This window comes from Saccostrea echinata, unplaced genomic scaffold (genome assembly GCF_033153115.1).
Source record: "Saccostrea echinata isolate AGI-Se365-2 ecotype Australia unplaced genomic scaffold, CSIRO_AGI_Sech_v1 ptg000075l, whole genome shotgun sequence".
NCBI classification, from domain to species: Eukaryota; Metazoa; Mollusca; class Bivalvia; order Ostreida; family Ostreidae; genus Saccostrea; species Saccostrea echinata.
The window spans coordinates 2,152,498-2,166,940 of NW_026889824.1; the positions used below are offsets into that span (position 1 = coordinate 2,152,498).

The 14,443-nt window shown below is 32.2% G+C and overlaps 1 protein-coding gene and 1 long non-coding RNA gene across 2 annotated transcripts; both read left to right on the plus strand.

Annotated features, from left to right (window-relative positions):
- Nucleotides 1-8,157: 8,157 nt before the first annotated feature.
- Nucleotides 8,158-12,526, plus strand: LOC133176421 (uncharacterized). Its single transcript, XM_061311546.1, has 4 exons — nucleotides 8,158-8,189; nucleotides 8,583-8,759; nucleotides 11,353-11,426; nucleotides 12,436-12,526. The coding sequence occupies exons 1-4, from the start codon at nucleotides 8,175-8,177 to the stop codon at nucleotides 12,524-12,526; spliced, it is 357 nt and encodes a 118-aa protein (XP_061167530.1). The 5' UTR covers nucleotides 8,158-8,174.
- A 151-nt stretch (nucleotides 12,527-12,677) lies between these two features.
- On the plus strand, nucleotides 12,678-12,995 carry LOC133176357 (uncharacterized). Its single transcript, XR_009719450.1, has 2 exons — nucleotides 12,678-12,767; nucleotides 12,918-12,995. It is a non-coding gene; the product is annotated as an uncharacterized LOC133176357 (long non-coding RNA).
- The last annotated feature ends 1,448 nt before the right edge of the window (nucleotides 12,996-14,443 follow it).

The window sequence follows — 14,443 nt, forward strand, 5'->3', positions numbered from 1 at the left end:
GACAAGGTATCCCAAACTGTACAGTATCAAACCTTGAGGAAATGTTGGTTGAGAAAATGAAAGCTAATTACAATTTTGAAATGCCCGTGACGTTGAATATTTAACTGCACCGTGACTTCATGATATGTCCTGTTTAATCGCATAAAATTGATCTTAATTGACATTTTGAAATGGAATTTTGAGGACCATATATTAAGTAAAGATTGTTTTATATTATGTATGACTTTTTGCTTGATTGTGTCGTCGATTATTTTTTTTTTTTTATGCAACAAGTCCGCCTAATTTTTGAACGGCCCTCGTACTATAGGATTATATAGGAAAATACTATTTTTTCGCACTTCGGAGCAAATTATATTAATGCTACTTTAGACTTTTTGCTCAAATTAAATTATTTGATGAGTAATACTATACTGTACATTTTATGCAAGAAACACAAAATTCTACCATCTGGTTTCCTAAAAAAGGAGAAATTTTAATCTCTTGAAAACTGGAGAGGCATCATACTTTTTAGTGTAGCAAGCAATCTTCTAAACATATGTTTGAAATAGAATAAAAGAGGCAATAAACAAAGTATTAGTAAACAAACAAAGTTAACCGGACTTAGATCCATCAGAAACTTTCCAGACCAAAAAGCTGCACTAGGCCTTCTTAAAGAGCATGATAAAGTTATTGTACGAAGTCTTAAGTAAATGTAATGTGTAAAAGAACCCTGACTGATAAAATCATTTATTGCAAACACCGGGGTTAAACAAGGTTGTCCCCATCACCAACACTATTCCTGGTAGCTGTCAACTTGGTACAGTTCCGACCGAAAACAACCTAACATCAGAGCGAACCCCAAAAGCGAACCCCGGGTCCCGTTTGCGTTCGCTCGTAGTCTGCTTTTAAAAAAATGGGTTCGCTCTGAGTTCGCTGTGCGTTCGTTCGAGGTCAGCTCTGGGTCCGCTGGCAGTAGTTGAAATGGTTCATTGTTGTTCCGTGGCGATAAGAAGCACATAAACCTGTTAGTCACAAACGGAAGACGTTAATAAAATTAGCAGAATTTCTCTATAGATATATTTTCCACCTAGGATAAGCACATAGCGAGAATGGATTCGCCGACATGAAAATCTGCGTAGTAATCTTTTTTTTTTTTTTTTTTTTTTTTTATTTTTTTTTTTTTTTTATTGACATAAATGTTTTTATAACTGCGTGTAGACGGGTTGTTAAAAAATTGGGACAGTAATTTAAATAGTTGTTTACATGGAATGTTGTAAACGTATATAATATTAAATGACTATGGGTTGAGGATAAGAACACAAACATTGGGTACTTATTAATATACAAAATTCTTAATTTTTTTTTTTTTCCGAAATTCGATGAATTATCAAATCATATTATAATTTTAAAAAATGAGCTGCAGTCTAATTGACGAGAAAGAGATTGAAATGCATTGTTTGTTCAATATAGTTTTGGTTACATGTAGGTGTTCCGATTTTTTGGGGTGGGGGTGGGAGTGAGGAATGGGGGGTGGGGTTGGGGGGCATAACTATAGACATAGATTGCTTACTAGAAACCAAAAATATCTTAGATTTATACATAAGATAGTGAAGCTAACCACATCAGAATCTACAGCTGCGTACAGAAAATATGACAACAAAGTAAATAGATGATTTGGTGACAATACTTGACCTGCATGCCGACAAGGTTCTCTACTTTCACTGAAAGAGAGTAAATATTCACTCATATGTGCATACATGCTGTATGTACATTTGCACTGTAACTGATTTGTGTTCTGTGATCTTAGTAAGTGGTACTTACATGTTGAACTACGGACATTTCTATTAAAAAAAAACCCTTTATCCACGTCCTCAATGAGCAACTAATCACAAATTTAACGTACTTATGCCCCATGCTGAAAAAAGGGAAAAAGATATAAAGCTTTCAATATTATATTTGTATATACATATTTGTATGCTTTCTTTTGATATATCAAAATCAAAGTAAATGGAAGGAAAAGTCCTTGACATCTATAATTTTTTTAGATTAAAAACATTAATATAACAGATCACTACAGGACATTTACTGCAAAAATATATCAGAATGGTTACAAAAACTTATGCATGCACATGAGAAGAAGAAAACACTTGCTGTGGCCTTCAACTCGACATTCAGATATATCGACGACGTGTTATTAATCAACAATATATACTTTCATTTGTATGTAGACCCAGTGAACTTGAAATAAAAGATACCACAGAGTATGAAACATATGTTTCATATTTGGATATTTAACTAAAAGAAGACATTAATGGTGACCTGACAAGATTCTTTATGATATACTTAATGACTTCAAGTTTTCTGTCGTCAAGTTCTCTTGCTTTATACAATATACCATTATCACATGCATATGAAGTTTATGTCTCCCAGTTGATTTTATACGCCAGATCATGCTCTGCGTTCGAAAAAAATTCTGACAGGCTATTGACAAGGAAGTTGATGAAACAAAGACATCAACAGCCTCGTTTAAAGTAATTATTTTGCAAGTTCTGCGATCAATGCAATGACCTTGTCAGCAAATACAATCTATAATTAAGTCAAAGGCTGAGGTTTTTTTTTCATACTAATTGTTAGACCATTCTGAACACATTGGATTGTCTACGGATTTTTTCGTTTGGCCAATCATCGCGTACCAGTGCTGACCAGTCGAAAGGGGATGCTTACTCCTCCATGGCACCTGATCCAACCTCTGATGTATTAAGAGGTTTGCTATGCGCCCGAGTTTTATTGTTTCCATAGATTTTCTAGCTTGATTATTGTTCCTTATCTTCATTTTCAATACTTCCAAATTTACAAAGGAAAATCAATTAAGATATTCCCCGTTCTTCATGTTCATAGTTTTTAAATGTGAGGAACTGCGAGAAATTAGATCTCAAATAAAAAGTGGTTTCCTTTACATGTAAGTAATAAACTAAACTGAATATTGGTGATAATGAATGATTTAACCAAAAATAGGAATCAATATTTTACTCCAATGTTTTCAGATTAATTTGAAAAGAACTTATTGTGGCCCTTGTTTTTTCACCAGAATTCTAATGTCTTTAACAAGGCCTAATGTCCTTAACAGTCAACTGAGTATGATACAGCACTATAAAGGATCCATAGAAGTATACCCTGCCCAACACCATAACGCTTGAACAAGTGGTAAAAAAATTTCAAAAATCTGGTAAAAAATAACGTCATAATAAGCGGAACGTTATTTATTAATATAATTACAATATAGACATAAACGTTTTTTTTAACATTTCATTAACGGGTTTTCCTTTTATATTACTAATGTAATAAGTTTTACTATTCCTCGAAGAATGCTGAATCACACCGGAAAGAGTTCTAACACACGCCGGAAACAGTTATTACACCATCCCGAACATCCTTGCGTGCTTTTATGTTACGCATTATAGCTCGGGTTCGATATCTAATGACGTCGGTTGCGAAGCAAACTTAAACAACGGATCTTAGTTCAAAACGCCATGAAAACATCTTTGGACTCGTTGTCTAAAACTTAACGATTTAGACGCTTTTTTATTTTTAAAAATGTTATATAACATCACACAGGTTCTCGGGTGACTATCCCAGGGTACATGTATTTGCCCCTCGGTGACAGGAAAGCCCTGGAATGTTAAGTCAGCATTGGGAGAGGCGATATAATACGCCAGGGACTTCCTGTCACTTTTGTGCAAATATTCTGGTATGTCACCCTCGAAACCATGTGATATAAGTATAATATAACGTTCTGCTTATTATGAGGTTCCAATATAAGTTACTGTATTATTGTTATTCAGCCGATAGGACCCCGTGCCGGAAAATTATTTGAGAGAATGCAGCACATGTTCATTAATTATATTATATGCTGAGATAGATAAGTTTTCTATGAATTGAAATTAAATTAATTGTAAATCCGGATGATTTAGTTTCTAGTACGTGCAAAGTGATGGGCTTTTATAACGGCAACATGTGGTGAAGTTCCTGTTGGAGCTAACTGACCCGACATACAAGTGCGATTTGACATGAAAATGCCAAAAAGGCCATACTACAAAGTCATGAAATAATTTTTTGGATTTTTTTTCTCTTGAAAGAATGTATTGTTTGAAACTTTTGTGCGGAATTTTTCCCTCAGTCTTTTTTTTTTCTTCATTAAAGTTGTATAATTCCCCGAGTCATTACACACCTTTAGAATATGCATTAAAAAGAACAATGACTTTTGACATTTTTTTTTTTTTTATGTTGGTAAAAGTATATCAAGATGTAATGAATATAGAATATTACACTGCTGTTTTCATCTCGGCCCTGGTATACCCTCTAATGTGTCTCGGCCCGCACAATGCGGGCTGATACCAGAGCTGAGATGAAAACAGTGATGTGATTTTGTTTACATCATATATCTTAAACAAAAGGCAATGAAACAACAAATATTAAGATATTTTCAACAAAACATATTATAAAAATTTGTTGCAAGAAATAGAATTAGAGTTATCTTTATTTTTTTATGTTCATAAAGTAGGCAAAGATGTTACTTGACGAAGGTGTTTAATCGTGTAGAGAAATGATTTGTCCGATTTGTTTATCAAAGTCTAGTTCTAGTGTTTGGAAACATATTACATGTACATTCCGAAGCACATTAGATTAAAAAGATTTGAAAGAGTGAAAGTTTAGATAGCTCTACTTTCACTTTGGATCGAACCGATTTACAACTTGTTTAATGAATTGTTACAGGTCTGAAATTTATAGTAACTGTTTGTTTTGCTTACGATTTATATTAAACTAAAAAATATACAATTAAAAGAAAACTTGGTATTACCATACTGTCAAAGCAAACAAACTTCCATTTCTTTTCAAAATATGATGTGTTGACGTTCTCAGTAAAGAATAGTTACCCCTCCCATACGTCACAAGTACCATCATTTAGCGCTATTTTCTCAATATGAAAAAGTTGAAGTTAATGAAAAGTGACCGATCTCAAAAAACTACAAACAATACAAATCTGTGAAAAGGGCATAGGACCCCAGATATTTCAGGTCAGGTACCTAGGAGGAGTACGCAGGGGTAATAAGGAAGCATACAAAATATTCTACCTTGACTTAATCAGTTCTACATTATGACGTCATAGTAGGCGAGATGACGTCAATTTTAGAATACAAGTTTTCGTAATATTCGTATTTAGAGATGTAATTTAACTCTAGAAAATGAATAGAAACGTGTAAACATTAACAAAAATAAAATGTTTTTATTTTGTTATGCTGTATCTGTCATTTTGATTAAAATCTACCACCGATGACGGCATATGTGTACTTCAAGTAACTTGGGAATTGATCATGTCGTGTAAAGAGAATTTGGCTAAGACGGCATGTACAAAGATACGTAAAATGGAGTTTAAAAGCAAATATCCTGAATATTTTGTGAAATTCATATGGAGTTCAGTTACTAAAACAGGTATGCTAATTTATTTTCATTGATTGTATTCTCTTTGAAGACAGTCAGCTATATACGTATCCCGGTCGGCCTTTCCTCTGTCATTTGTGACAAAAATAATGCAGCAGAACAACAATAAGCTGTATATTTCAAAACATAAGATTTGTACAGATGGAAAGTTTGCCTCCTAAAATACTTGGAAAGTGCTGCTAGAATCCCGAGTTAAGCATGGTTTTACGAAAAATCTCGGTTTATATGTATAAAATTCAAAACATCGGGTAAGGTTTCGTGCGAATGTGTGGAATTATTATTTTACTGACGGAACAGTGGGATTCTAGCAGCACTTTTTAGGCAAAATAGATGTTTTCCAACTATATTATTTACTCAAAGAAATTATTACACTTCGGGGTATTGTTGTTCTGTTGGCTTTTTTACTAAGGAAAATTTCGCTATTAATAGAAGTCACGTGATGCCGTGGTGGTGGTGCACGTCTTTGCGTTAGACACTCTTTTATCTTTATGCAATAGATAATAATAGTTTACATTTATCAGCGGTTTTGGTAAATTATCAAACTTAATTTTCTTTAAAAAGTCTAAATTTCCAGAGAATTGACTTATATGCTTCCTTAACATACCTGCGTAAGCATCCCCTGTTCACCGGTCACAACAACCGTGAGCCCAATGTATTGATCAATTAGACAGAACATTCAGTGGTAAAATTTAGTAAAAAAAAAAAAAACAAACAAACAAAAAAAAAAAACAACTAACAATTGGTATGAAACAAGTCAGGCAAAATATGCAAACAATTGGTATGAAACAAGTCAGGCAAAATATGCCATGATAGGTTATATTTGCTAAAGGTCAATATAACGACCATAGAATTAACACAATGATGACTTTAACGCGGTTGTTGAAATCCCTGTAACATCAAGTTTTCTGTAAGTACCCTGCTTCTGTTTAATAATTTATTGTACTCATGATCAGAGCATGCTCAGCAAATAATCTTGGAGACATAAACACCATCAGCAGGTGAGAGTAGAATATTACCAAACAAAAAAGGAAAGCTGACGATGGAAAAGACTAGACCATCTCGTTTTTCATACAATTTTGTTGTCATACAACATTCTACATAAATAAATAATTTTCAAAGATTCGGATCTAACTTAGTATACAAAATATTTTCATTAACAGTCAAATATAATCAAATATAATTATTACTATTCATTCACACAAATCAAACAGAAATAATGGATTTTAAAGGCAGGACAGCCCTTGAAAACGTGCAGCTTCAAATCTAGACCTTTACTCCTCACTCAGGGCCATTGAGCAGGGAGGGTTCTTTATCGTGCCAACGCCTACCGTGACTGGGGACCTCGGTTTTAAGGTTTCATTCGAAGGACCCGCAACTTTTCGAATGCCGAGCGCATGGTGAAGGAACAGTTGCTACCTATTTGTTATCGACTTAGGTCAGTCGAGGCCGTGATTCGAACAAACGACCTTATAAATGGAAAACTCTTAAAGTATCTAGTATACACTGTACTTATTAGTCCCTACCGGTGAAACCGGAGGGGACTATAGATTTCCTCTGAGTCTGACCGTCCGTCTGTCTGTCAGTCTGTCCCACTTGGTTTTCCGCACTTTTTTCCTAAACGCTTGCAGATATTGAGCTGATTTTTGGCATGCGAGTGTATCTTGGTGAGTTACAGACCAAATTTGCATTTTGTTCCGCTTCATTGATTTTTGACGGAATTACGACCTTTTCAATTTTTAAGGGTTTTCCGTGATTTTTTTCTAAACGCTTGCAGATAATGAGCTGATTTCTGGTATGTAACTTAACCTTGATTACTTATAGTTCAAGTTTGCATTTCGTTCCGCTTCAATGATTTTTAACGGAATTATGGCATTTTCAATTTTTAAGAGGAACCAGATTACACTTGCCGGTAGGGGACTAGTATTGCTAATGCAATACTCTCAGAATGCTTGTTAATTATGTGATTATGTGATTATCATCTCTTCTTTGAATTTTGTATTCAGGGCATTGTTATTAACTTAATGATATGTTTTCCTGTATCTAACGCTTTTGACATATTAATGATGTTTTAAAGATATCAAATAATTTAAAATTGAAAAATAAACCTAATTATGTTTTTCGTTAAAAATTGTTTAGTTCAAAAAAATATATCGACATGGTTGGTTGAAATAGCCACATTTTGAATAGTTGCATATATCAGTATCTTAGAAAGTTGAAAAAAGTCAGATGAAAAAATAAACATACCTTAAAATTAAAGCTCCTACTCGGTAAAAACTAAATGTTAGAATGAATTATTGAAAACTGATACGCATCCCGTTTTGTTTACCCGGATTTTGTTTGTTAATGAAATCAACACATGTTACATTGAATAGTATCCATGACGTCTTTTTACGGATATTGCAACGTAATTTTTTCCATGACATGCATATGTTACAAATGTTTTTTTTTTTTTTTTTTTTTTTTTTTTTCCCTATAAAAATCCCTTAATGTATGAACAAATTACTTGTTGTCCAGAGGTAGGAATCTGTAATGTTTAATACTAAAAACTGAAGCCAGCTCTGGGAAGATCATATGTATAGAGAAGATTTTACGCTAATTTTCATGTTTCTGTCACTATATTTTAAAAGGAAACAAAGATCAAATAATGTTTTATAATTTTGTTTTTATTTCTTAGGGGAAAAGCTCTTGGATCAAAAATGGCTTCTCTTAAGGTATATATTTAATTTCATTAAAATACAGATGTATGCCATTTGGCGAAGATTAACAAAATATCAAATAGAGAAATTTTATATGAAGATCAGTTATCTTGAACTAATCAACAGAAAAAAAAACATGTAATATTGTCAAAGAAGAACATATTGACACTGATATTTTAATCTTTTTCTTAATTCTTTACAAGCACATGCTGCTATGTAATAATGCAAAATGCAGTGGAGACGAAAAATTTTATCCTCCGAGAGAATTACATTTTGCGTTATCATATTTTGCGTCAAAATCAAAACACAAAGTGTTATAATACCAGTTTATAACATAATGCGTCGTTATTCCATCTTGCTTCTTCATTACAATTTATTTTGTAATACAACTACCATACAATTTTGCAGATAAATCTCCTTGTCGTCAGCATTGCCGTGCTCTGCGTTTACGTTGTCTATGAAATATCTGCTGAGTCAGCTCACTGTCGTTATCACAGACATACCACTTGGGACTATCGAGTTAAGAATTCCACTCATGTGAAATATTACTACAGGGTCTACTACGGGATCTGCAATTCAACTGGGGTAAGATACTGAAAAGATTTTACAAAAAAACTTTCTTAACAAGAATGTTCAGCAATGTTGGACCGTGCCTTTGACATTGGTTCTGAAGTTAAAATTAACAACCTAGGAACAACTCAAATTATTGGATACTCTGGCAAATAAATACTTCGTATTTCGGAAAACCTTGACATGTTTATGAAAAATAATCATCATATTTTAAAGTGGACTTACCCAATTAGTAACTAAACAGATAAATGATAAAGATTTTGCCTTAATTCTGTATTTGTTTGAACTTGAATTTCTAATTGCACGTTACAATGTTTATTATACAGTTTACTTAAGAAATTATATTTATAAAAATAAAATGATAATAATATAAAATATATATATATATTATAAATAAAGTATTCCTTTGCATGGAATCATAAAATCAGCATAAGGAAATGTCTTGAAATAAGTTTGTAGACTCTCCCTTTTAATTAACCGAAATTAATTTTTTTTTTCTATGAGTATGTACATGTATATACATATAATTATTTTTAATTCAACATTATATCTCAACTGAGTATATGACGTGTAGAGGACAGCCATATTAACATGCTTTTCTTAATACACCAAATTTAAATAATAGAACAAATTTAAACAGGGCATTGTTGTTATATGAAAAAATATGACCACATACATTATGTTGCCTTAAAAAAATATTTTTCTTTGTAAAAACATGAACAATGCAATGTGGCATGTTGTTTCTTTTTTAATGGGATAAGAGACATGAAATCAAATAAATTTACTATTCATTTTTTTTTTTTTTTTACAAAGTTCTCAATTTAAGTTGCAAGGAAATAAACTTAAGTATTCATGAATGTACCTAGTCAATTTTGTAAGCAATTTTTTTTAGTAACAGGATCATAACATATGTTCAGAAATCTCCCATAGGCGTCTGAAGCAAATTGAAAGTGGGGGGGGGGGGGAGGGGAGGGGGGGGCGACACCAACAAAAGAATTGAGGCTAAGCCCCAATTTTCAATGAATATATAATGTCTATCTTTGCAAATAAATGGGGGGTCGTAAGTACCCCTAGCATCCCTTCCCGGTTCCGACGCCTATGTCTCCAGCAAAGTTCATGCTAAGAAAATAGTTTGAATGACCTAGTACGTAATTTGCTAAATGAATGTTTCCCGCTAAACTCCAAGCAAATTATGACTCGTGTGCAAAATGAATCGATATATCATAAATAAAGATAGCGTCATCGTAAGTAGTCCTAGATGAAGACAATGTTTATGGCTAAATGATGTGTCACGTACTTTTTCAAAAAAATCATCATAACGGTGAAATTCAACATCCTTCCAAACTGAAAACGATAACATTTGAAATTTCCTTATAAACGATAATAAGTGCTTTCCGCTTTCTTAATTCGATTTGACTTGAATAATTTTGTGGCTTTCCGAAATACTAATGAACGATTAAACTTCGTCTGATGAGTAAAGCGTACATCCAAATGAAATTCTTACGCAAGTAAAGAATAATGTAAATGTATTCACCATATAACTGAATAAACGTCTGCATCTCAAGGTTAATGCATTAAAATAATGTTTGTTAGTACATAACATATTTGAAGCTGTCAGTGCAGTAAACCTAGTTGTGCATTGCGTAATGTGTGCACAGATGGTTAAATTTGCTGGATGCCTCATATGGAATCAACCGGGATTGGCCAATGCCAATCCCATTAAGGAAACATCCAATAAGATATAGATTTTGGTACAATATGCAATACAGCACGTATACTTAGTGTAACTGCAATTTTCATATTTTTTTAAACATGAAAAGAAGCATATGTGGGGAAAAAAGAAAAAAAAAACCTACAAAATTTAATAGTTTCTTTCCAAACTCACTAGCTCTTTTCAAAATATTTTTAAAATTAAAACACAGTGTGTCGTACATGTATGAAAACTATTCCCAACCTTGTGAGAATACAGTTGACAAACTAGTCAAAGCAGAAGATAAGTGGAACGGTGCTCGATTTTGTCGAACCGCGTCAAAGTGAAGGTAGTGACAGTTCCCAAATAAGAAGTGAAAGTAACAGGTTTTGCAGATAGTTGGTCCCGTGTCATGGAATCCGTTGTCATGCATAAGAAGCATCATTTAAGGATACATAACACAAACAAAAATTTGATGCCTGGATTGGTATATATATTTTTTTGACTTATTTTTAATAGAAATTACATAAATAATAAATCCCTAAAATATAAAGAAATCGTAAGTTTTCTTTGGTGCTTAGATATGCACATATTTTTAACATTGCGACAAAATCTTACGAAGTTCTCCCACTTTACCTGGTTAACATCATTCAGGTTACTTATCTGAAAATAAATCTATGAGAAATATTGCTGATTTCTGAAAAAAATGTTTGTTTGTGTTATTCATCCTTAATGACCCTGATTGCCGAGTAAAGCTTTTAATCTAAAGCCCTTCATTGGTTTTCGATTATATCCGATCTAAATAAAACTTTCTCGCAACGAACGTAAACAAAAAGAACGTTAACCAGTTAATAAATCCAGTTGAGAATTTGATGATTTTTTTTTTTAATCGGTTTTTCTTTTTTTTTTTTCTTTCAGAACTTGGTTTTGGACTTGCGTGTTTCAGTTAATGGCGAACCTTTGTATTACACAATAACGTATTCCTTACAAAAGTGAGCATATCGTCCTTATACTGTTGTTCAGAAACAAAAATGGCATTGTTTATAATTATTTATTACATTTTCAACAGTGAAATACTGTGATTTATTTTTTGAATAAAAGTGATATTCTTTCACATTGTGAAAGGATGCCAAAATGATATTCTCTCACGGTGTGAAAGGACAAGTAAGTACAAAATAATTTCTGGCCTGTCATAAGATAGAGATAGTAACTAAGCATCTTGATAGAGCTAAAACTGCAAATTTCTTTTCAAATATGATGCTAAAATCAATGCTATGTAATGTTCTCAATCACATAACTTCTAAGCTATGACGTCTCAACCGCTCAACTATGACGTCAAGCCTATGACATTGTGTTAAGAAAAGACAGAGGCAAGGGAAAATCAAAGAAAATGTAATAAACAGAAAATTCAATGTTTTGTAGATGAATATGGAATTTATTTCACTCGTGAGACAGGATTTTTATTTATATTTTCACTCGTGCTTTGCACTCGTGAAAATATTTTTAAAAAATCCTGTCCCACTCGTGAAATAAATTCCATATTCATCTACAAAACATTGAATATCCTCTATGTACAATATTAGCTATAGTAATCCAGTCTAACAAAATAACAAATTTGCTTCGTCATGCACATTTCCTAAAAGTAAAAATATAGGACATTTGCTTCCATTTGCATTAATAAAAGCTATAGGGGAAATATAGTCATCTTTCCTATTTTCTACATTAACAATTTTAATGTAAATGCGTCTTGAAACAAAGCATGGTAAATACCAAAATTTGGTATATAACTGGGCACGTAAAACATTACAGAATTAAAGATTATTGATTTTATTATTTCTTTTGTATGTATCATAATATCTTATGACATTTGTCTCAATAAATGAAAGGTTTTATTGTACCCGAAAGTTTGTAGCTGTGTTCTTGATTCTTTAGCATTCTTTGAGGTGTAAACAAAAACTATTTTTGTGTCTGTTTTATACTTTACTCGCCTTCATAATTCAGAAGAAGCACTGAAGCAGACGATGAAAGCTTTGAAGAAAGGGAAAGGAACAGTGTAGGAGAGGAAAGACAGACAAAGAGTGCAGAGGTATAAGCAAACCTTTTCATCTCTCTCTCTCTCTCTCTCTCTCTCTCTCTCTCTCTCTCTCTCTCTCTCTATTATTGATAAAAATGTATTTTTATCAAACTACATATTGTCTTTTTATTTTCCTCAAAAAGGCGTCTGATTATTATCACATACTAAGAGACATCGAAGGAAAAAAAGATTCTAAAAGAAGCAATGGATATTTGTCTACTGAAATCGGAGGCTAAAGTAAGGCACAAATGAGTCAGAAGTAAGTCATTAATATTTTATATAAAAATATTCAAAAGAAAGCTCATGGGTTTACTAATCGATTAAACTATTCGAGGATTTGATTGATTTTTTTTTTAAACTTTTCAAACTATTTTTCCATAATTCCTGTTGAATATTTTTGTTGTTATAGGACACTTGAAGGATGGAGAAACTAAAACAACACTCTTTTATTTCAATTATGAATGAAATAAAAATTTTTGCATTTTGATTACTGTTTATTTGATCTCTTATGTACAGAAAAAATATGCAATTGCAATTTGAAGCAAGGTGCATGAAAAATAAATTGCATTTTATCAATATATGTACCACTTCCTAATAATATTTACAAAGTAGAGGGCTATGAATATTTATCTTATATTTTGATAATTACATCCTTATAAAAGCCAACTAACAATTAAATTGAATGACAAATAAGATGACGTCAGCATTTTCATCGTCTTTCATTATTAACATGTACATATAGTAATATCCTCCTATCACCTATACATGGTGTTTACGTCTCCCAACTTATTTGAGAGCATCCCTGAGTACGAACAATTTTTATACTGTAGCAGGACACTGACAAATAAGTTGATGTTACAGGGATGTCAACAACTTCGTTTAATGTCAGCATCTTGTAAGTTCAAGGGTCGTTTTAGTGATCTAGTTAGCAAAAGAAAAAGGCTTTCATTGGGTCGTATTTTGACTGACGTTGTTCAATGTTTTATGTCCTGTTCACAGATTTGCATTGTTTGTACGTCTTACTAAGATCGATTATGTTCGAATTATGTTCGAATTCCTCACCTTTTTTATTAACTTAATTGTCTTTTCCATAATTTGTAATGCAAAGGATTTACCTGTGCAACATGAAAGGTATTTAAAAATTGCATTTTCTTGAAAGTCAGTTTGTGTAGGCTCTTCCTTAGCAGGTTTAAGAGAGTTGATGAAATTGCTTTTGAAAGAAACGTAATATTTCATTCCAAAAATGATCCAGGCAATTACTTTCGCGTTAGCACATGTGTGAAGTAAAGCCTTACTTGGTATGCATTTGTCAGAAAACATAAACAAGACTATTGATTGAAGGAAATGATGTCCCAAACACCTAATTAACCAGTGATAATATTCTTTATATCCATTAAAGAGTAATCCAGTCTTTAGCCTTCAGAAATATTTACCGTCTTCTATGGATCAACTTCAATCCCTTGATTGATTCGATAAACTTGATATAGTCCAAATAGTTAGTAAATAGGTGTTTCATTATACCGAAGCCGACTTTACTTCTGTTACCTCACAAACCAGATACATCACAATACAACAACCCATATATATAGTTTTGAGATGAAAAACGACACAAATGAATGCTTCGGGTGAATAGTTTGTTGACTATACCATGTGCAAATATCACATAACTATTCCATGGTAGGGGATGTTTAAAAAAAATAGAATATTTATTTGTCATACTTTTATGTAGAAAAAAATCACAGAGGTACATGTATAATATATATATATATATATATATATATATATATATATATATATATATATATATATATATATATATATATATATATATATATATATATATATAAATAATAATCATACCTTACCATTTTTTTCAAGGATCATCTCAGGCGTCGACTTAATAAGTCATATGTTGAAAATACTTTTCTTGCACTA

Excerpts from the sequence above, each read along its gene's own strand:
- LOC133176421 (XM_061311546.1), top strand. Across the intron at positions 8,760-11,352 it reads GGATCTGCAATTCAACTGGG|AACTTGGTTTTGGACTTGCG; the intron begins GTAAGATACTGA and ends TTTTTCTTTCAG. Across the intron at positions 11,427-12,435 it reads ATAACGTATTCCTTACAAAA|AAGAAGCACTGAAGCAGACG; the intron begins GTGAGCATATCG and ends TTCATAATTCAG.